This window comes from Selaginella moellendorffii, unplaced genomic scaffold (genome assembly GCF_000143415.4).
Source record: "Selaginella moellendorffii unplaced genomic scaffold, v1.0 SELMOscaffold_50, whole genome shotgun sequence".
In the NCBI taxonomy this organism is placed as follows: domain Eukaryota; kingdom Viridiplantae; phylum Streptophyta; class Lycopodiopsida; order Selaginellales; family Selaginellaceae; genus Selaginella; species Selaginella moellendorffii.
Window position 1 is genome coordinate 1,260,220 of NW_003314311.1, and position 21,554 is coordinate 1,281,773.

The window sequence follows — 21,554 nt, forward strand, 5'->3', positions numbered from 1 at the left end:
TTGGTCTCCTCAGCCGATACATGCAGTCTCCGAGTTGTTATCATTGGCAGATGGCGAAGAGAGTTTTGAGGTATTTGAAAGGAACGGCTACTCATGGATTGGTTTACAAATGCTCAGGTCAATCCAAACTTGTTCTTCAAGCCTACTGCGATGCAGATTGGGCTGGCAACTTGGATACACGACATTCAACCTCCGGAATTTGCTGCATAATTGCCGGTGCTCCAGTTTCATGGGGAAGCAAGAAGCAAACGACAGTTGCTCTTTCCAGTGCAGAAGCAGAATACGTAGCTGCCAGTACAGCAGCAAGGGAGATCATCTGGCTTCGTCGATTACTTGGAGAACTCAATCAACAGCAATCAGATGCAACCATTCTGCATTGCGACAGCAGAAGTGCAATCGCCATGTCAAAGAATCCTGTGTTTCATGCTCGTACGAAACATATAGACATGCAGCATCACTTCATTCGCAAACATGTAGCAGCCGGAGATCTTCACCTGGAATACGTTCCTTCACAGTATCAGTTGGCGGACCTTCTAACCAAGCCACTTTCGGAGCTCACATTCATCAAGCTGAGGAATCAACTTGGAGTGTCAAGCACACCCTCAGCTTGAAGGGGGAGTGTAGGAATAATGATTGAACACGACAAGCAGTCCGAATCGTGATCAGATCTCTGGTGATTTCCGATTTGATTGAAGTTGTATATATATACAGCCATGTATGAATCAACGTGTGTTGAAGTGAAATCCGTTGTTCTTGCTCCGCTTTTCTTTCTCATGCATGCCCAGGATCTGCCGCCAGGATCTCGTGGAGATGAATGGGCTCATTACCGACACGTTGTGTTGGAATCTCCCAGCATTTTATCTCAAAGAGCAGCTCAAGGTAAGATCATCCTGCAACCCAGCTGCTTAAGCTTCCATGACCACTACTGCTTCTGCTTGTGCAGAAAATGGTTGGAGCGATGGTGAATTGCACGTCCGACATGCATGCTTGACAGGTGGGATAAAATGATGCAGCAGCAGTCAGAAGTGGAGATTTGCCAGGATCTTAAATATAAGCTTAGTACTGCAAATGTTATTTGGAAGCAACTATGCCGAAGGTCAGAGGGCTATTGAAATCATAACAGAGCGACTCAACAGGATTGGATCATACCGGGTAGTAGGTCTGTGGACCTCTGTCAGGCTTATGCAAAATTGACCGATTTTGCGTCGTTCGATCTGGCTCTCTGGTAATCACGCTCTGGTTCAAGCTTCAAAAACAGCTGGAGGCTGTACTTCTTGGGGTGATTGCTCAACGCCGGGAGACGGTTAAACAAGGAAGCAAGTCTTATGGCGATGACTTGCTCGGCTTGATGCTGACCGAGAGCGAGAGTGAGAATCAGCGACAGAACGAATGCAAGACATTCTACCTTGCCGTGCATGAATCAACGGCTTCGCTGCTATCCTGGACTATGATGCTGCTGGCTGTTTATCCCGATTGGCAGGAACGTGCTCGTGCTGAAGTACAGGAAATTTAGAAGGATGGTGCACCACATTGATGCCGATAAGATCAGCGAACTGAAGCACAAGTCGGGAAAATCTTAAAAGTTTTTGATTTCCAATACTCTTTCGGTGTCGATTCACAGGTAGGAATGATACTTAACGAGACCTTGCGCCTGTATCCACCGGTCATAGCGTTTTTCAGAGCCTGCTTCCAAGATACCTGGGTGCAAGACTTGTTCGTTCCAAAAGGAGCCGCTGTCACCTTCCCAGCCCTAGCAATTCGCCACGGCAAGGAACTTTGGGGACCAGATGCCAACGATTTCGACCCAGAGCGCTTCAAAGATGGCATCTTCAACGCCTGCAAGCATCCCCGAACGCTTTCATTTCTCCCTCGGCCCTCGAGTGTGCGTCGACCAGTTGTTCGCATTGATGGAAGCCAAAGTCGCATCTCTGAAGGCGTTCCATGGAATACCGCTCATACTCAACAAGCTATGAAACAAGGACCTCGGTGCTGAATGCTGATCATATATGTCAACAAGAGGCTGTGTCAAATGTAAGTCGCCCTTGGAAATGTTGTGTTTTCTCTGTCGTCGTAAAGATGGGCTGCAAGTCTTGGGGTTGCAGAGGGGGCCTTCCCTCAGCATGAAACTTCGCCGTTGACCCCCCAGTCAAAGACGTGGACCAGTTGCCCACGCGTTGACTGGGCGGGTACGAAGCAGCCGTTGGCCTTACAGTCGGCAGTTGACTTGTGCGGGATAAGGTAGACGTATCAGACAGAACAAGATTTCAACCATCTGCTTGAAATCTTTTGCTGCTGTACACGGCAACAGCAGATTTGTTTTGGAGCATATTCTTAGCAAGTTGCAAGCAAACTCCCACCTTTCGCATTCATGCTTACTACTCTGTTCTTTGAGGGCTGGGTCCATATCCCGATTTAGCGGACTGTGGTTTCCAATTTCCAAGCTCGAGATGCCCATTATCTTAAAGACCTTCAGTGATGCCCATTATCTTAAAGCCCTTCAGTGCATGCCCCCGCATTTGCATACCTGTTCCCCGTTGCTCCAATCCAGGGACCTGCCTGTGTAGCTCCTACTTTCAGGCTCGCGCAGGCACCTAGAAAGCACAATGAGAGTGATGTGTCCCAGTTTAATATCATCCAAATCCCATCTTCCATCCTTTGGCCCCTGTTGAACGAGATTGTGCGTCTTTCTGTGCTTCTTGCTAGCATTTTCGATGTCCACAAAGTATCGTAAGTGCTTGAATCTTTTTGTTTGCCTGGACGCTGCTTGCCTGGAAGAGCACATTGACTCTGAGTGGCTCGACCTGGGGACAACACCTGAATCCGCTTGAAGTTATCGAATGAATGCGTTGGCGTTCTTCTTTACTTTCTTGAAGAGTCCCTTCGCAACGGCCTCAAGGAAATCTTTCATCAAGAGGCAACTCCATTTGCAATGGTCACCGGCATGATCTGTCACAAGAAATCCAACTAGTACCTTGAATGGAGATGGGTCTTGAATAGTCATACCTGCAACTCTCGGACATCTCAGGCACCAGCAAGAGTTCTGATATCTTCGTGAACATGGAGGCGGTAAAACCATATTCAGCGGTTAACATCCTCCAAACTCAAATGGAAAAAAGATTTACCTCTCGGTCAGTATTTTCCGAGTTCGACATCCTTCCGCAAGAACTAGCGATGAATTATGTATCAGATCAGCCAGAAGCTTACAGACTTGATCAGTAAAGGCACGCATTTTGAAATCCGATACAATTATATGCTCTGTTTGCATAAAATATCCAGCCACTGACCAAAGCATTGCTACGGCAGCAATCTCTGTTGGTGTACATACAAGACATGATGCTACCTAATGCTACACAAAACCAAGCGAGCGCAATGGTGTGTACCTCTTCCATATGGTCCACTTGAAGAGCAGTGAACTATATACCAGATTATGGTTCAAGACCGTCGCTTCTTCCTGCTAGCGGCTAAAGCCAGACCGAGGGTCCTGGAGGTTGCGCTTGCCGATGCTTGTGCAGGTCCCCCCGTCCCTCCCCAACCCCCACACACAAAGCAGCTCCACACCTCGTGCTCTTTCTTTCTCCTTTTGACGTCGAGTTCTACGGGTTGTAGACGCAGACGGCCTGGAGATTGAGGCGGCACACGCTTGCGGGAAGTTCCAGCCAATTATGATGCTTGAGATGGAGAGCTACGGGCTTATCCAGCATCGAGCATGTTGCTGCGCGCATGACTACCAAATCGCCACCTTGAAGAGGCCAGTCGACTAAATATGCTGGAGGCGGTGTCCCAAAATCTGCAAACTGGTCGGCGGTTGCCCACGCTACCGGCCTCCACACCGGAGGCCCGCCTCCTCCTCCTTCCAGTTCCAGCAATACAATGCCCCCAGGTAATTTATTTTCGCACTGGCCGACCACTATCACCTTGTGTGCGTACCGGAAAGGATCCACTCTGTGGTAAGAGTAGCCTTCAAAACCTTGTGGCAGCGGGAAGTCGTTCCAGGCTTTGGCACCTGGAATTGGAATTGCGGTCCAGGCTTCAGAGTGAAGATCATAAGCCTGCAACTTGCTATCCCGAAATATGAGCTCCCCAGCAAGATTCCCCGTCGGTATCCCGCTACTAGTTGACGATCCCCAGGCTTGGGAGCTCGAGTGCCAAGTGTAAACGGTGTGAACTCCGCGTGCTGTGCAGAGGACGTGAATGCTAAATTGCTCCTGGTTGCCTCGCATTTCCAGCTTGATCTGACCCAAGCGGTGCGCCGATGCTGGATCGTTGGCGCTGTCGCTCACGTTTAGAACGGGGAGCTCTAGTTGGAATCCCGTGCGAGGGTTGCACACGGCCACCCGCAGCGGGCATCGTGGCCATCCCGGCAGCCAGTCAGACAAGACGTCCTCTCTGTGAAAGCCACAGAGGAGGCCCGAGCAGGAGGCCATAGGAATGAAGTCCCGCGGCAACAACCTGTTTGACACAATTCCTACCAGTTGCTCCTCTGGATACCAAGCCAGCACCGGCGGCCACGAGAGATCGTCGTCAGACTCCTCCGTCAAGAGCAAAAGCACACACTCCTTCCCCCTCACTGCAATGTCCAGGCGTGGCAGACCGATCAAGGCCTTGCCAGCCGCACTGATTTCTGATTCACCCTCCAAACCTCTCACAACACGCCTCGCCTTGTCGTTGCTCTTCTTCAGCTTCTTCATTGCAGCACCGCGCCTCGCCTTGTCGTTGCTCTTCTTCAGCTGCCTCATGCCCTAACATTAAGATTCTCTTCTGCCCTCTCATTTGCGACAAGGCGCTGAAGCGGCGTGCTTGGTGGTCGTTGACAGACATTGCACACATAGCAAAGATCTTGTATAAATTCTTGTGCATTCCAAGGCAAGTTTAAATGTGAAAATCCTAATTAGGTATGGAAGTGTACTAAAGTTGCTAAGGTCTATGTACTAAGATCAGCTAATTAACTTTTGATTGAAATATTCTTTTTCCTTGATAACATTTTTTGCGCCATTTAATAAAATCTGCATTTGGATGGTGCCAGAAGTATTATTAAGGAAGGGGAATATTTTGATTGAGAACCGGCTGGCTGATCTTGGTATATGGATCTTAATAACTTCAATATACATTCATAGCTAACTAAAGTTTCCGCTCTTAAAATTCTCTTTTCTAGATTTTTAAGAAGCACAATTGAAGGAGATTTATGGAGAGTCTGATTTATGTTGAATAGGGGCGCTTAAGGCATTTTAAACAGCACTTGCAAAAGAGTGGGTACCCAGATGAATGGGAAAGCAAAGCAAATGGCCAAGTGTGCCGCCATATTTAAGTTTCTGGGAACAAATACTTTTCTGATATGTTTTTCTTTGTTTTGTTTCTTAGAACTATTTTCTTTTTATTTCGTGCAAAGGTGATTAATCTTGCAACTGATGAGGCTGACAAGGGTTTTTATGTGGTCTGACTGCTAGAGCCACGTGACCAAAAGTTGACCCCTGTAGTGGGGATTGATGATGAGTACTCCTATGATCAGCTTCACACCTATGTAAATAGATTTTATGTAAATAGATTTTTATGTAAATAGATTTTATGTAAATAGATTTTTATGTAAATAGATTTTATGTAAATAGATTTTTATGTAAATAGATTTTATGTAAATAGATTTTTATGTAAATAGATTTTTATGTAAATAGATTTTTATGTAAATAGATTTTATGTAAATACATTTTATGTAAATAGATTATTATGTAAATAGATTTTTATGTAAATAAATTTTTATGTAAATAGATTTTTGTAAATAGATTTTTATGTAAATAGATTTTTATGTAAATAGATTTTTATGTAAATAGATTTTTATGTAAATAGATTTTTGTTCAGATGTTGCTGGCTTTGTTTTTTGCGAAAGATGCAGTGCAGCCGTAGGTACAAAAGGTAGGGCATGAATGTACAAACGCTTTGCATCAAACTCAAACTTTCTGCAGTATGTGCTTCGCTTTCTCAGTGGACCTGCTGAAAGCCAAGCGTGAGTATGAAATCCAAGTAATTGTTGTTTCCCAGATTTAAGAAACCAAGAGATTGAATCATCCGCAGGTATGGTTCTATTGAGCTGCTGGAGGAGTCTTGTAAACTCGGGAAATATTCTGCAAGGGTTGTTCGTGGGATGATCAAGGGTGAGCTGGGATTGCGGACAAAGGAGAAAATTTGGGAGCTTAGAGATGGTTGCAGGAAAGCCTGGGAACTGGTAAGTATTCGCAAAATTTGGACCTCGTTGTAACTCAACATTTGGTTGAAGGGATTCAATAGCCTCAGACCTGTGTGCATTGACAAGAGCCTGCTCGAGCTCCTCGACGCTGTTAATCAGAAAGCAAAAGGTCCTCTTTCGCAGCAGAAACAAAAGGTGTATAGAGGGACCCACTTGTTAGAAAATAAGAGGAACCTGGCACGGCTGGAGCGGTAAGGACCGAGGCCAAAACGTAATCGGGCTGGATTTGTGCGGATCTGGTGGTAGAAGCATTGCAACCATAAGTTACATCAAATTGCTTACTTTTGAGAGGGTAGTAGCCTTTGGAGGCGAGCAAAGGCAGGTGATAGTAGAAAGCTTCGTCCAATGATTGTGCTACTGCACCAGAGAGCGACTCTTACGTTCTGTGACCAACTGCTGAAGGAATCTGAGACGAGGCACTTCACAGGCCCGGCCCGGGCTGCAAATCGTCCAAAGAGGATGCTATGTGATGGATCCATTGTCAGAACCGGAAGTGTGCGTCAGCCAGTTGTTCGCATTGATGGAAGCCAAAGTCGCATCTCTGAAGGCGTTCCATGGAATACCGCTCATACTCAATACACTCCTGTCTGGATCACATCGTCACCCTGCACATTTTAATGGAACTTCTGAGACTGGTGCTGGATTTGCTAAGGCCTTCTACCTGGTACCTCGCCACCTTTTGATCTCCCAGCTCTTGGAACTGGACGCTCCGACACCATTGATTGCTGTGGTTGTCGAGCTGTACCGATTAGTGAAGCTCCAGAGGGGACACGGTTCCTTTCACAAGTGGGGTTAGGCAGGGATGCCCATTGTCTCCAACCTTTTTGCCATTTACATCGGGGCGCTCGAAACCATGATCGAACCTAACAACTCTCTGGGAATGCATCTGTTTCTCGTCCTGTATGCCAATGATCTTCTTCTAGTGGCACCGGATACCGCGCCATGCAGCGACTCTTTAATACGGGCAGGCATGCAAGTCAATTTGTCTAAGACGCAAGTCACGGTGTTTGGCCGTTGCAACAATGCCTCTATAACAGGGAACCTGTGATCAAAACAAAGGCATACACATAACAATGTGGTTACAGTCTGGAGAGAAAAGATACATGGTCAAGGTCGTTCCAGTAGCCCTTTACGCCATTGAGGCAACTGGGCCAGGACTCCCAGGTATGCTCGAAGGAGAGTTCCCTACACAATCTTGGTGCTAGAAAGTCATAGTCGCGGCATTGACGTGCAAAACACCTTGATCAAATCTTTTGTCCAGTCCAAGTTTGTCGTGCTACGTGGGAAGGCTCCATGTTTCATCAAGTCATATTTGGTTTCTTAGCCACTATTCTTTTGTCCAGTCCAAGTTTGTCGAGTTGTTCAGTTTGATAATTTCTTGGCCAGCTAGCTTATAAACTGGAAACAATTTTAAAACTCCGGATTCTATCTATTCTTAGTGATCACCACCTCTTCTTTTGGATAACTTGGCCTTGGGTCTAGGAAACGAGGTCTGGAATTCCTCTCTCGATGCTCTCGGGCGAAGTTTCAAGTTAGAAGCTCATCGGTGGCATACCAGCGAAAGAAGTGGAAGGCGGCGGTGGCGGCGGAGACATTCCATACGGGATTTCATACATTCCGGGAGCGGTCGGTCCCGGCAGTGCCAGTGGAAGAAGCTGCGCGTACAAGTTCTACATCACACACAACCATGTCAAGTCCAGAGATGGCAGTGAAAACAAGTAAAACATACTTGTTTGGAGAGCATATCTTTGTCTTCGCTAGACTTGGAGCGCAGCTCTTGGAGAGAGTCATACTTGTCCTTCATGAGCTCGTCTACCTTGTTTGTGTACTCCCTTATGAACTGAAAGATATCTAAGTTCCATGACAAGGCCTTTTCGAGGAAAACGATACCTGGATCATATAGGGGACGACATAATCCAGCATTTTGTGCATCCATGCCAGCTCCAAGGCCACATCGGCTCTTACAAGATCGTAGCAAATGTATAGGCAAGCGGCAAAACAATCCCGTCTCCCCTGGAGGCCAAAGTTTAGTTTTATAAATGATGTATGCGAGAAATCAACTTACTTGCTCGACAAAGAATGTGAGTAGCTCTTCGGTTAGCATTCCATCCCCAGACTCCGAGCAAGTTTCCATGGCATCCTTGTACAGCTCGTCCTTTTTTGAAAGCTCTACAGACTGCCGCCACCTTCCAGCCTTGTTGTAGATGAAAGCTGCGATGCGACGAAATTCCAGTAGCTCATGTTTTTCAATCTGCAAGGAAACGATGATATGAGGAATTCTATCTAGAAGAACGAAGATTTCTTACTTGTTGAGCTAGCGAGATTTGATCAAACGTGTCATACATTTCGATAGACTCCCGCAGTTTGTCAAACTCTTCTTCCTCGACATACAACGCATTGAGTGCTTCGTTCACTGCGCTAAGGTTGTGGCTTTGAACCGACACCAGGTATGGTTTTATCATAGGCAAGTGACCAGCCTGCAGCAGAAAACATAGATTAAGATAAACAGCCAAAGAACGCCTTGTACCTTTCTGAGAAGATTCACCACTTGTGTATGATCGACACGAGAAGACAGGACAAGCAACAGATCGTTGAGAAGATCTGGATGTTCTTCGAGATAAAACGTGATAGCCCGGTAGTATAATTCAATCTTCGCCATCTTCACAGCGATATCTTTAAACTGCGTGTGATCCCAAGCTTCTGGAGAATGAGCTATCATAGTCGCTGCAGCATTGTCAAACTCGTCGTACTGTATGTAAAGGAAGGTTAGCTCCTTCCAGTGCTGTTGCTCGCTGCACGCTCGAATAAGCTTGGGGATGTTGACGCGAGCGCTGAATAGCTTCAAGTGCTCCATAAGCTTGTCGGGAAGATACTTCGCATACAGCACTCCTAGCTCAGTAAAAATTCCCATGTGTGCGCGTTCTAGTCCCAAGCCGCTCTCCATCAACGCAATAAGCTCTTTCCACCTTTCGTGTTTCTGATAGTAGTCACTGACTTCCTCAAGGTCGTCTACCTGAATTTTTACAAGTATGAAACTCAGCAATAAGATAGAAGAGAACAAAAGCAAACAAAAACGTACCTGGACAATAACGTGCAGTCCACAAATCTGCGCGAGCCTAAACTCCTCCGCATCAACACAAGCAAAACAGACCTCTTTCCATACTCTGGAGTTGTCAGCTTTCCTGGATGCATCCACAGCGTCCTGGAACAGCTTCAGTTTTATGAGCGTCGTCGCCAGCTGGCCCCAGTTGGAAGTCTGAGTGAAGATGATTCTGGCAGCCTGATAAGCACCATCCTCGTAGAGCCTTTCGCCAACGCTCGGTAAGTTGGCGACGTGCGGCTGGAGGAGAAAATCTTCGATGTCGCTCAGTTGATCTGACATTGCATAGGCGTATATCAGCTCCGAGTCGACTTTTGGCTCTTTGATGCTCTTCCGGACCATCAGGAGGTACTTCACAAGATCATCATAAGCTTTGACCTCCTCTGCTGCCTTGATAACTTCACTGAAGTGCGTCGTGTCCTTTGCACGAGTGAACGAATCGATAGCCTCAGCCACCGCTCCAATTTTGAGTTGAGCTTTGGCGACTTGCCTCCAAACATCTGCTTCTTCCACCCTGTTTGCAAAGTCAACACCTCGCCCGATGCTTTGCAAGTTCTCGAGAAGAACGTTGACGGCTTGGGTGTGCAGGGAAAACTTTTTGAAAACCGTGAATGCTTCTTCATAGAGTTCCGCACCGACAGCAATCTCCCCCACTGCAGGACCGTCGAAGTTGTCCAAACGATTTACGTAGTCCATAACTCGAGACTTATCTGCTTTGATGGCCGTGAGTATAAGGAGGTTCTGCAGGTTTGGATTGTCGCTGAATGCCGAGTTTTGGAGCACAATTTTCTCAAGAAGCTCTATCAGCTCGTGCGGAAGGTCCGCTAGCATAAAAGCTTTCACAGCAGCTGAGACTTGATCGGGGCTTCGAGTATCAGGTAGAGCGGTAGAAACGATTTGATCAATAAACTGCCGTCTATAAAAGTTGTCTGGATTGAGAAGCTTTGCCCAGAGTTCGGGATCCATGCGCTCCACAACATATCTGAAAAAGAAGTTAACAGCTGATTAATGCAAAACCGAGTAGAGCATACCTTGCTTGAACTTTGAATAGCGAGTTTCTGTTTGTTACATGTATCAAATCGTCATCACACTGGCCCCGATGGTATGCAATAACAGCCAGCGTAGGATCCCGATTCTCACAGTACTTTCCCACGACTTGAGAATCATAGTAAGGATTGGTGGTGAGAAAATGTTCAGGGTTGTTGCTTGTATCCACAGCAATCTTAGCAAGGGCATTATGCACAGCTACGTCTTTGCTTCCCTCAGAGACCAGGTTCTCCAAAAATGGAGTGAGCAACCTCAGTCGATTCCTGCTTCACAAATTAGACAATGCAAAGAAATAATGTAAATATATAGCTCACCGTTTCTGACACTCGGCCACAAGTGGTTCTACGGGAACAAGAGACCGGATAGAAAACACCAAATTCTTGATAAAATCTTCTTGACAATCTTCCTCAAGAAGCTGGCCGACAACTAGTGGTGCATTTCCTGGGTTTACCTGTACGATAACGCATAGTTGAATTTTTAGGAAAACGAAGAGATGATTTACCTTTTGAACGTAGCCTTCAATGTAGCGGAGCATGTTCTTTGAGTATAGATAATGTGTCAGTTCGGGGATAAATCCAAAGCGGTCGCAGACGTTTATCAATGGACGGGCATCTGGAAGCTGTATTTCCATGAGAAAATTCCTAGCTCGCTCTGCATCGTAGAACTTCGATTCCCTTGTTGCACGTTCCACTTCTTTCAGCTGACCAATTTTAGCAGCTGCTTCGATGTACTTAAAGTGAACGTTGGCGTCCTCACTGGAGACTAGACGTGTTACGGTAATAGAATGAAGAACCATCGTTACTCACCTTTTTGCAAGTTGCGCTCCCAGGAAGAAAAATATGCCTTCATAGCATCTAAACTGCTCAAACAAGTCAATACAATGTTCGACTCCAAGTTGCTCTGCATATTCTTTGGCCACCTGAAAACGGGCAAGACTGTCAAAGCACAAAATATTTTGCCAGAAGTACCTGCACGACGATCTGCAAATTCTGTCGCATATCAATCAGAAGCAATTCTTTCATGCAATCCAACGCCCAGTCTTTTGAAAGTGTGCCAAAGAACTCGACTAATGCCTGCACTACCATGTCAAACTTAATCTAAGCATCTGAAAACTGCTTACCTGACCATCCATCGTATGGGTGTTTATTATGACTCTTTTTATGTCCGTCAACTCTGTGTAATGCTGCAAGAAATAGTTTTTTTACTGTCAGTGAAATATTTTAAACACTAGATGTGCCTGAAGTGCTCTCATGAAAAGCCCAGACTTTTCGCAAAGCTGAGCAATGCGAGATCGGTCATAGTGGCTGAAAACACCATTTGCCATGATGGCCTCTGCCACATTAGGAAATGTCAACAGGTTGATCTCGAGAACCTGCATACGTGTCTTGTGAATATATGAACAAATGCTCACTAAATGGAAAATACAAGACCTTTGTTTGAAGCATCCCGTGTTCCGGAAGATTTTCCTTCAACACATCTAAAAGAAAAGCGGTAGTTTCCCGGATCATGTTGCGCTGTAAAGAACACCTAAAATGTTGGTTCATCATTGTATTTCTTTTCAAAGGAGAAACAGAGAACATACCTGGAGAAATAATTCAATGATGATGTTGTAATCAACTGGACAGCCACCGTCCATTTTAGATAAAATCAACGCAAAATTTACTGCAGCCTGCACAGAGTAATTCTTAGATGAGGACCACAACGAATCGTGAATCTACCTGCGGATCGATGGCTAATACTGATTGCAACAAGAAAAGATAGTCTGGCGTGTAGTTAACCTGGCGTTCAATGTAAGAGTTCATACAAGAACTATGATATCAGCGATATTAAAACCTGCTTGGAGTAGATTAATATCTTATCAAATTCCCTTCTCTCGGCAAATCCAGCAATAACTTTTGCCGTTGCTCGGGCCTTAATGTAAACTTTCAGGGCCATTTCGGCATCAACCGCCTGCTAGAATCATTAAAGACTATAGAAATAAAGTAAATCAAGCATACCCTGATGAGGTTCCCCAGATCTTCTGTACACTCCAGCTTGTCCTCCGCTAACCAGTTTTCCAGCAGATGTTTCTTGCTCTGACTTACAACCAGTCGAGACAACTCCAAAGATTCGAATGCATTTAAGCGACCTTTCGTTAACAAGGTGCCAAAATATTGAAGCAAGGGAGAAGTTTGCCCAGGTGGAACAGTGATCAGCTGCCAACATCAAACTAATGAATGTTATAAGGGTAACCATGATAATGTGATGCCCACCTGAAGTTTTGCAACAGTTTCAGGAGTCCGAAGAACACCTTGAGGAGACTCGGCGGCCAAGTCTGCTGCTTCTCTGTACTTGGTTTGCGAAACTAGCTCGTGAAATCTTTGCACGACCTACAGAAACATCACTCAAAAACGGAAAATAATGTTGAACCAACGATTACGAGTTTTTCAGCTCCAGGGAGGTTCGCTCGCTTTGCAAGGCTTACTGCAAGGTCCATATTTTTTAGCTGTAAAATCACAAATGAATGCTTCTTTTGTTGAACGTTTTGCGCTACCTGATCGCTGATGAAAGAAATAATTGTCGTCTCATTGATTGTGCCCATGAGAACTTGGCCGCGTTTGTTCACAGCATAAAAACCTCCATTTGAAGGAGCGTCAGCAGAAATGAAAAAGGGATCTACGCTGATACGATTCCTATACACGGCAACAGCGGTCTCCAAATCATAGACAAAAAGAAGTCCCATTTTCGAGAGGACATAGATAACACCATACTTTTGAGACATCTGAACAAAAAAAGAAGACGTAACGTTTACGAGCTATGAGCCTTATATACCTGAATTGCAATGGGAAAGTCGTCAGCGAATTCGGGAGGAAAAAAGAGCTCGGCCTGTTTTTTCCCAAACCCAACCTTACCTGCAAGCAACTCGCTTAATACGTAGAAAACTAGTATTAAAATGAATGAAACCTGTCTGTGCGCCAAGTTCGATTACATGCAGCTTTGACACAACCTGGGCCCCGGAATAGTTCTTTGATGCAAAAGATATAATAACAGATGCAGCGTCATTTGCGGCAAACTGTAGAAGCATAAACTCCTTTAGATAATGTCAAGATATGGTATCAATATACTTACAGCCTTTCATTGCGTGCCTTAGGCCCGGTATCTGCAATTACCTTGAAAGATCCAAATGCCGCAGCATGAGCTTCAAGTGACTGACTTCGCTTTTGGTCTACGGAATAAATCTGCATATTTCCTTTCACTAGTTGAGGACGCTGCAGATAGAAGTTGACGTTAGCAGTGAAGAAATTGCTACAAGTGGATGGTTCCAAGGCACCGTGTTCTGTGAAAGGTTGCCTCTAGAAGAACGAAGCGTACCTCCGGAGGGCCTGGAGCAATCCCGATCAAAACAAGCCATTTCTCAGTGGGGTCACAGCGATAATTGATGATCTGGTGGCCATTCAAATTGGCCGCTCTCTCAAACATCTTCACCGGCTCAGGCGGCCCTGACTCAGGAAAAAAATAAAAGGAAATAACCAAACTGATCATAGAAAAACACTAACCTTCAATAGACCAGTGATAAACCGCATCCTGTGTCACCAGTCCAATGATTTTCGGTGTGATCCATTTCCAAAAGACGATCTTCACATAACGTAGCATGAGGTGAGAAGCATAACACCAGCGTGCAGACAGACCTGTTCGTTCATTTGATAAGCTTTTAGCTTGGCCTTGGTGTCAAGGTTAAAAACTTGTAGCTGCTCTTGTGCTATCAACACCCACAAAAAAAAAAAAAAAAAACAGAATGAGAAAAATGTTAGAGAAAACGCTAGAATTGAGCTGTGGTTACCTCTAAGAGCGAGAACTTTTCCCAAAGGATTCATCAAAGCCGAATCCGCGGCGATCGGCCGACGCAACGGTTGCTTTGGTACGCTCAAATCCACAATCATGAGACTGTTCTGTGGCGAAGTCTCCCTGACACAGATATATTTCTCGGATTCCATGGTGACGAAAGAAAATCCCACAAACTGAGCCCCGATCCCAAGCCCCGTGAGCTACATTTCCACACAAAAACTCAGCTGGATCCATCAAGCTGGAGCGATCAGATCGAGAACTCACCGATACGATCTCCTTAGTCACGATTGGCGCTCCCGTTGCCGTCATCGCGCGCCACAAGAACCCTAGCTAGAGCGCTCGAGCCGAGAACCAAAACGCCATAGGGCTCGTACGACAAGGGCACGGAAGGCGCCAAGAAGAGAGGGAAGATTCTCCAGTTAAAACAAGAGATGCCCGTTTCAAATTTCCTGGGGTATATTCCACGATCGTGCGCGCCAAAACTCGGCGTTGATAAAAAGGATTTGTCGTCCTGCGGTGGCCATTGATTAGGTCATTTAGGCCGTTGGACGGATTTCGAGGAATGGAGGCGCAGCGCCGCCAGTGCTGCTGGCGCGAGCAAAGAAGCTTCTTTTTTCGAGGATTCCATGGCGCCTGGAGGTGAGTGATCTTGCCCAGAGCAAATAGAATAGAAAGAAAGAGCGAAAGAAAAGATTGGGGACGAAGAAAAAGAGATCTGGCGATGGCATTACGCCACAGACAGTGATGGCGCTTGAATCTCGTCATTTGCTCTCTTTGGGACGCTGGCTGCTGCATTAGAATCGCGAAAGCGACTGAGATAATTTACATTTGTGAGAGAACTTAGCCAAAAAAAAAAAACGAGAGAGATGAGATTCGTGAGAAACTTTAGAGAGTTTAAGGAAGAAAGATGAGAGAGATCACGGCCAATGAAGGAGATATTTCCGATTTTTTTTCTCCTCGTTCGTTCTCTCTCACGTTGTTTTTTTGTTTTTTTTTTCTTCTCGGTCGCTTTGCTAGGTGTCCCATTGAACACCCAGACGATGGCGACGGCTTTCTTTCCAATGAATGACCCTCATTGATGCGTCATATGTGTGGAGAAAGACCATGAAAAACCAGGGAGAATACCGTCGCTGGATCCTGGCTACTCTGGGAGGCACCTGAAAGAGGTACGCTACGGAACTCCTTGCTCTTGTTTTTCCTTCGTTGTTTTTACTTTTTCTATCTTCTTCTGAAGGTTTTTCATACGTACACTGTGGTCTACCTTTCGGCTTTGTCTATAACTAGGAGCAGGATTCTCGGCTGTTTGTCGCATTTCGCTAGAGGCTCCTCGCGTTTGCTGCGCTCGAATCGGGTCTAGATCACAAAAGCCGGCCCCAGAAGAGAGAGTAGTTCCAGCCGGCCTTGGAGGAGAAAGAGGAGAGTTTGGTTTTCTTCGGCGTGAGAGATGCTGGAAGCGAAGTTGGAAGCTGCGAGCAATGGCGAGAGAAGTGTGGTGATGTGATGGGGAACTGCTCCTGCTCGGCCTGTTGCTACGACTGCTGTGACGATCTCTGTTCGCGGATGGCACACCGGTGGACAAAGCTTCGTCCAAGGCTTCTGGATGTCATACAGATGGAGGATGCGGAGGCTCTCAGAATTTTGATCGATGAGGAGTCGGCAGTGCCTTCGACAACGGGCAGACCAGACTCGCTGGAGTATGTTGTCTCGCACAGGGAAAAAATTGATGCTCGGTTTGGAGATGATCTTTCGGAGATGAAGCCGTTTTTGCAGCAAAGAGCTCCTCAAGTGGAATTCAGAAGCGAGAAAAGGGAAGGCCTGGAAATCTACGTTGTCACTTGGAACATGAACGGGAAGGTATCACTTTTTGCTCTTTTACATCGTTCATTCTTACAGGTTTTCCTTTTGCTTCTAGATTCCTCGATATGATCTTGCAAGGCTTCTGGATGACTCCAGTGGCAGAAAGTACGATTTGTACGTGATTGGACTTCAAGAAGCTCCAAGCAGCTACGTAGACTCGTTTTTCTTGGAGGTTCTCGGCGAAAGCTACTGGTAAGAAGCTCACAGATTTTCCACAGTTTAATTTTTCATTCTCTCTTTTTGTCTAGCCTGGTTGCCTCCTCAATCATGGCATCCTTGCAGCTCTTTGTTTTCGTGAAGATTACACTGTTGCCATTCATGTCAGGTAAAGTGTACCAAACTAAAGCCGAACTTTTTCTCATGGATCTTTGGATCTTTGGTTTTTAATCTCTTTTGTCAGATTGTAGAAGTGACAAAGTTGGAGTTGGAGGATTTGGAGGAGTAATAGGCCGCCAGAAAGGAGCCACGGCGGTCACGTTACGTTACAGGGAGCTCACATTCTTGTTCCTCTCTTGCCATCTTGCTCGTAAGCCCCTTTGAGTAGAATCGCCTTTCATCCTAATCCTGTTTCCAACGCTCCAGTGCAGCTCACGAAGGCAATGTAGAGGCAAGAAACTCTCAATACACACGGATATGCCAGAACGTTTTTGCGAGGCCATACTCTTCCACCGTCTGCGCGTGCCTACAAACAACCACCGGCATTGTGGCAGACGACTTTGCTTTCAAGGAGCGGCAGCAACAGCCCTTCAAGAACGCAAACGCAGTGGAGGAGTCGGACCTGGTCATCTGGGTGGGAGATTTAAACTACAGGGTCGTCGGGCATAGAAACTCCGTGGGAGTTTTGATCAAGAACAACTTGGAAAAGGTATTTTCTTTCCATTCATATCTCGTCCTTGGAACCATTATGGTTTTTCCAGCTCTTGTGGTCGAGAGACCAGCTCTCTCGAGAAGCCCGACACGGGAGGATCTTCACTGGCTTTCGCGAAGGCCCGCTAACTTTCAGACCAACTTACAAATACGACGTTGGCACGGACAACTACGACACTAGTGCGAAGGTACTGTTCTTCATTTCTTCTCCAAAATCGAAACTTTGATCTACAATCCAGGAGAGAGTTCCCTCGTGGACGGATAGAATCCTCTTCAAAGTAAAGGACACGGGATGGGTCACCGCCAACGTTCACGACTACGCTTCCATAGATTCGATGAGGAGCTCCGACCACCGGCCTGTCAAGGCTGTGCTAGCACTAAGCATTTCGCTATAACAGGCCTTGTGTTTTTCCGCGTAGCCCAGAAGCATGACTTGACAGTTTGGCCGAGTGGTCTAAGGCGTTGGATTTAGGCTCCAATCCGTTAGGGCGTGGGTTCAAATCCCACAGCTGTCAATAACTTCGTTGTTATATGGAACAATTTTTTTTTTTCTCATTTTTTGCAATAACCTAATTCATTGAACTTCTCCTTTTTGCATCGATCGATCGATCATTAACAAAGCTAGAAATCTTCACGATACCATGGATCAATCACGCTCGAACTTTTTTCCTCTACATTTTTACCATTGTAGCTGCAAATACAAAGGAGTACCAGCACAAGCTAACAGAGAGAAGCAGCAGAAGCTATCAGAGAGGACACCAATGTGAGCTTTTGCTACTCTCGAGAAGAATCCATCATGGATCACACATTCTTCTTCCAACCAAGCTAGAAAACTTCACGATCCCATCGATCGATCACTCAAAGATCGATTTTTTTTCTTCTCACCAACTGATGTGAGCTTTCGCTACTCGAGAGAAGAGTCAGTCTTCGCGACGGTACGTTGGAAGACGAGGATATCACTCGGAGAGTTCGTGCTGCTAGTGTCAGCATTACCTTGATGCGTGTAGCTCTTGGGCTCGTCCTTGGCTGCTGCTGGATCCACATCTTTCTTTTCTTTGCGGCAATCCTTCGCCTCTGGCGCTACTGGCGAGGCATTCTTCTGAGCGTCTGGGAGTGACTTTTCCATGGACAATCAAAACCTGGAGAAACAAACCTTGAGAACTTTTAGATTCAATCGAGAGAGCTCACACCACTTCACCTCTAAACTCCAAGCTTTCGCGCTCGAGCTCCAAGCACGACAAGTGTCCTTGTAAGTGGCATAAGTAGCTTCTGCCAAATGGCCAAAACCAAGTGAATCAAAATGGAAAAAACTTAAAAGAAGTGCAATTACCTCGAGGAGCTCTTTCACTACCAGTAGTCCTTGCATGAGCAAAACCCGTCTTTGAACTCGTGAAACCGGTTGGCGTCTCTCACTGTGATTTGCCTCCCTGTGATCTTGGAGATGAACTTGGTAGCCGTGTGACAATCGGTGCAAACCCGGAGATTTTTCACCACCCGGAGAGGAGTTCCACTCGGTGTCGATATCAAGCCAAAAGCCATAGCTTGCTTCTCGCTATGATAGCAAAGAACTTGCTCTTTCTCCTCCTCTTCCACGTCCATCAACACCACCTCCGTGTCTGGAACATAGCCGGCCTCTCTCATCAGCACCCCGAGTCTCTGCAGCTCTGCGAAGATCTCGTCGTTTCGAGGATGAGTCCTGCTTCCGGAAGCAAACTTATGGACCTTGTCCTTGATCTCGATCCAGCTCAAACCGGGGACTTTCTTTCCGCAGTCACGACCAATCCGTCTCCTCAGCTTCGCGGCGGCATCAAACTTCCCACACACTGCGTGGATGTCCGAAAGTAGCACGTAAGAAGCCGAGTTCCTCCGGTTTAGCTGGACAAGCCGCTGAGCTGCTCGGACACCCCGTTTCATATCCTTGTGGACTTTGCAAGCGTTGAGAAAACTCATCCAAGCGATAAAGTCCGGCTCCAGCGTCATGTTTTCTAGCAAGTCCTCCACGTCCTGGAGCTGTCCCAGCCTCCCCAGCAAGTCGAGAATGCAAGCGTAGTTCTCGTTCACTGGAGAGAGGCCATAGTCTTGGAGCATTGAGACGAACCAGTTGCGAGCATCCTTGAGCAGCCCGGCATGGTTGCATCCGCTCATAACTTTGACGAAGATCACGGTGTCGATGGCCTCTCCGGCCTGCTGCATCGCGTGGAAGAGCTCGAAAGCAGCACTGGCACTTCCCTGTTGAGCATACGCTGCTATGATCGAAGTCCACGAAACCATGTCCTTGGAAGCCATCTTCTCAAAGACCTGCCTTGCTTCGTTCAGCTTCCCACACTTCCCATACATGTTTACCAGCGTGTTCTTCACAACCATGTCCTGCTCGAGCTCCGTCCCGGCAACAGTGGCATGAAGAATCCTGGCTTGAGCTAGCGCGGCCAAGTTAGCACAAACGTCGAGAACGAGTGAAAACGCTACCTTGTCAGCTCTCACTCCTTCTATGTCCATTCTTTTGAAGAGCTCAAGAGCTTCCAGTCCCTGTCCCTGCTGAGAATGAGCTGCGATCATCGCGGTCCAGACAACCACTGACTTGTTGTGCATGGCGTCGAAAACTTCGATTGCCTTGTCAGGAACGTCACATCTGGAATACATGTTGATGAGATTGGTGCCGAGAACAGTGTCTAGCTCGCATCCCAGAGTGATCATTCTGTAATGAAGCAGCTGACCGAGAGTTAGATCCGGTAAACACGCACAGGCCTCGATAACACTCGTGAAAGTTGATCTGTCACCTCTAAGTCCTTCCAGCTCCATCTTTCGAAACATAACTATCGAGTTTGCAGGACGAGACTGTTGATTGCAAGCTGCTATAATCCCGTTCCACGAAACCACGTCCCTTTGAGACATATTCTCAAACTTCGCCATCGCATCCTCATAGCTTCCAACTCTGCTATAGAGATTGATAACTGCGGATTCAAAACCAATATCACCCTCGATTCCGCTGCTCCTGTCGAGTGCTCTTGCTTCTTTCAAGCCTCGGATGGATACACACGCCTCAAAAGCCGCGTAGAAGCTCAACTTATCCGGCTTCATTCCCTCCAAGTCCATTTCTCTAAACAGCTGCAGTGCCTGATGACCATGCCCGAGCCGGGCATACGATCCTACGATGCTGTTCCACAAACCTACTGTCGCATTCTTCCCGGCTGTTCTATCAAAAACCATCTTTCCTTCCTCCAAACTTCCACACTTCCCATACATGTTGACAAGGCAGTCGGTCACGCTGAGCTCCAAACTACAAGCTTCGATACGCTGGTGTATAAGCCTCCCACGGACTAAGTCCTGTAAGTTCGCACAGCAATCCAAAACGCTCACGAAAGTCACAGCATCCGGCTCAAAACCTTCAAAGTCCATCACCTCTAGCAGCTTGAGACCCTCCAAAAACCGGCCATTTTGAGCATACGCACCAGTCATGATCGTCCACGAGACAACGTCCTTGAAAGGCATCCAATCCAAAATCCTCCTCGCATCCTCCAGCCTCCTGCATTTCCCATACAGCGTTATAAGCGAGTTTCCAAGCAGAAGATCACACTCTACAAAACCAGAAGCTACAGCACTCTCGTAAACTCTCTCACCTTCTTGGCACTCACCTTGGCTGGAGCAAGCATCCAAAACGCACGTAAGAGTCGCGGCTTGAGGCCTCACTCCTCGCTGCTGCATCGCTTGAACAAACTTTAGTGCCTCGCGACCATTCTTTTGCTGCGAGCAAGCCGAAAGAATCGCGTTCCAAGTCACAACATCCGGCCTTGGAGTGCTGTAAAAGATCTTCGCTGCCTCCTCCAAGCTCCCACACTTTCCATACAGCGTCACCAAAGAGTTCCTCACCACGGTATCCTGTGAAAGCCGCGAATCCTCCGCTATAGCCTCGTAGATCCTTCTTCCTTCCACGAGAGACCCCAGCGAAGAACACGAGCTTAGCACGGAGCTCACGATGAAAGCGTCCGGGAGAGCGCCACCGTCGTATAGCATTCTCCAGTAGTGCTCTATCGCCTCACTGTAATGCCCGTTTTGGGCAAAGCCTGTGACGATCATCGTCCATGAGAAGACATTCTTCTCTTGGATCCCATCGAAGACGCGCTTGGCGTCGCCGATGCTAGAGAGCTTGGCATACATCGCTATCAGGAGATTTGCCAAGTAAGTGGAATCGATGGCGCCGCTAGAAGCGAGAATCTCGCGGTGCAATGCCTGGCCCTCCTCCAAGACGCGGCAGTGGCGAATGCGCGCGGCGAGATCGTTGAGCCGCGATCGCATCCACCTCACATTCGATCGATCGCGCGAGCCCTAGAAAAACAGGGGATTATAGTAAGTCTTGTCATAAACCCTAGAGCATTTTCGCGATGGCGAGGTCGAGGAGCGCCAATGCGGCGGTGGGGCTAGGGTTCGCCGCCTTCGCGCTGGCGATGGGAGCTCTTCCATTCTTCATCAGGTACTGGCTGGAAACGCATTCATAGCGCTTGCATTGGATGATTTCCTGTGGATTCTTGCGTTCTTGGCCTCCGATTCATCCGAGGGATGATATTTCGAGGTCTAGATGCTATCCTCGGTGATTGTTGTGTCTGGAGTTTTTTCTCTCTTTTTTTT

The 21,554-nt window shown here is 46.9% G+C and overlaps 4 protein-coding genes and 1 non-coding gene across 6 annotated transcripts in view; 3 read left to right on the forward strand and 2 right to left on the reverse strand.

Moving 5' to 3' along the window:
* Positions 1 to 7,583: 7,583 nt before the first annotated feature.
* On the reverse strand, positions 7,584 to 14,516 carry LOC9648291 (clathrin heavy chain 1). Its single transcript, XM_024686791.1, is given in 29 exon segments — positions 7,584 to 7,905; positions 7,965 to 8,075; positions 8,126 to 8,248; positions 8,301 to 8,486; positions 8,542 to 8,712; positions 8,763 to 9,248; positions 9,315 to 10,317; positions 10,367 to 10,645; positions 10,697 to 10,833; positions 10,885 to 11,137; positions 11,189 to 11,301; positions 11,351 to 11,455; positions 11,503 to 11,754; positions 11,813 to 11,896; positions 11,965 to 12,051; positions 12,101 to 12,160; positions 12,216 to 12,332; positions 12,380 to 12,577; positions 12,635 to 12,751; positions 12,802 to 12,867; positions 12,916 to 13,143; positions 13,194 to 13,273; positions 13,326 to 13,434; positions 13,532 to 13,630; positions 13,734 to 13,861; positions 13,919 to 13,997; positions 14,051 to 14,121; positions 14,203 to 14,407; positions 14,472 to 14,516. Coding segments are annotated over 29 exon segments (5,130 nt in total). The 3' UTR covers positions 7,584 to 7,767.
* A 1,409-nt stretch (positions 14,517 to 15,925) lies between these two features.
* LOC9633913 (type IV inositol polyphosphate 5-phosphatase 11) lies at positions 15,926 to 17,490 on the forward strand. The gene is made up of 7 exons (XM_024686715.1): positions 15,926 to 16,061; positions 16,120 to 16,256; positions 16,313 to 16,389; positions 16,465 to 16,590; positions 16,647 to 16,929; positions 16,982 to 17,119; positions 17,171 to 17,490. Exons 1-5 carry the CDS (start codon positions 15,960 to 15,962, stop codon positions 16,667 to 16,669), a joined length of 465 nt encoding a protein of 154 aa, XP_024542483.1. The 5' UTR covers positions 15,926 to 15,959; the 3' UTR covers positions 16,670 to 16,929; positions 16,982 to 17,119; positions 17,171 to 17,490.
* On the forward strand, positions 17,367 to 17,446 carry TRNAL-UAG. The gene has a single exon. It is a non-coding gene; the product is annotated as a tRNA-Leu (tRNA).
* Positions 17,491 to 17,709: 219 nt separating the features above from the next.
* LOC9648292 (pentatricopeptide repeat-containing protein At2g22070) lies at positions 17,710 to 21,266 on the reverse strand. The gene is made up of 3 exons (XM_024686712.1): positions 18,262 to 21,266; positions 18,130 to 18,200; positions 17,710 to 18,070 (listed from the first exon to the last, which is right to left on the reverse strand). Exon 1 carries the CDS (start codon positions 21,222 to 21,224, stop codon positions 18,279 to 18,281), a length of 2,946 nt encoding a protein of 981 aa, XP_024542480.1. The 5' UTR covers positions 21,225 to 21,266; the 3' UTR covers positions 17,710 to 18,070; positions 18,130 to 18,200; positions 18,262 to 18,278.
* Positions 21,267 to 21,281: 15 nt separating this feature from the next.
* LOC9633914 (GTP-binding protein BRASSINAZOLE INSENSITIVE PALE GREEN 2, chloroplastic) overlaps positions 21,282 to 21,554 on the forward strand; it is a 3,566-nt gene continuing 3,293 nt past the window's right edge. The window contains exon 1 of one of the 2 annotated variants that reach the window (XM_024686714.1): positions 21,282 to 21,399. The gene's annotated coding sequence lies outside the window, so the exon portion shown is untranslated. The remainder of the gene's footprint in view (positions 21,400 to 21,554) is intronic. The other variant, XM_024686713.1, reaches the window with a different exon arrangement.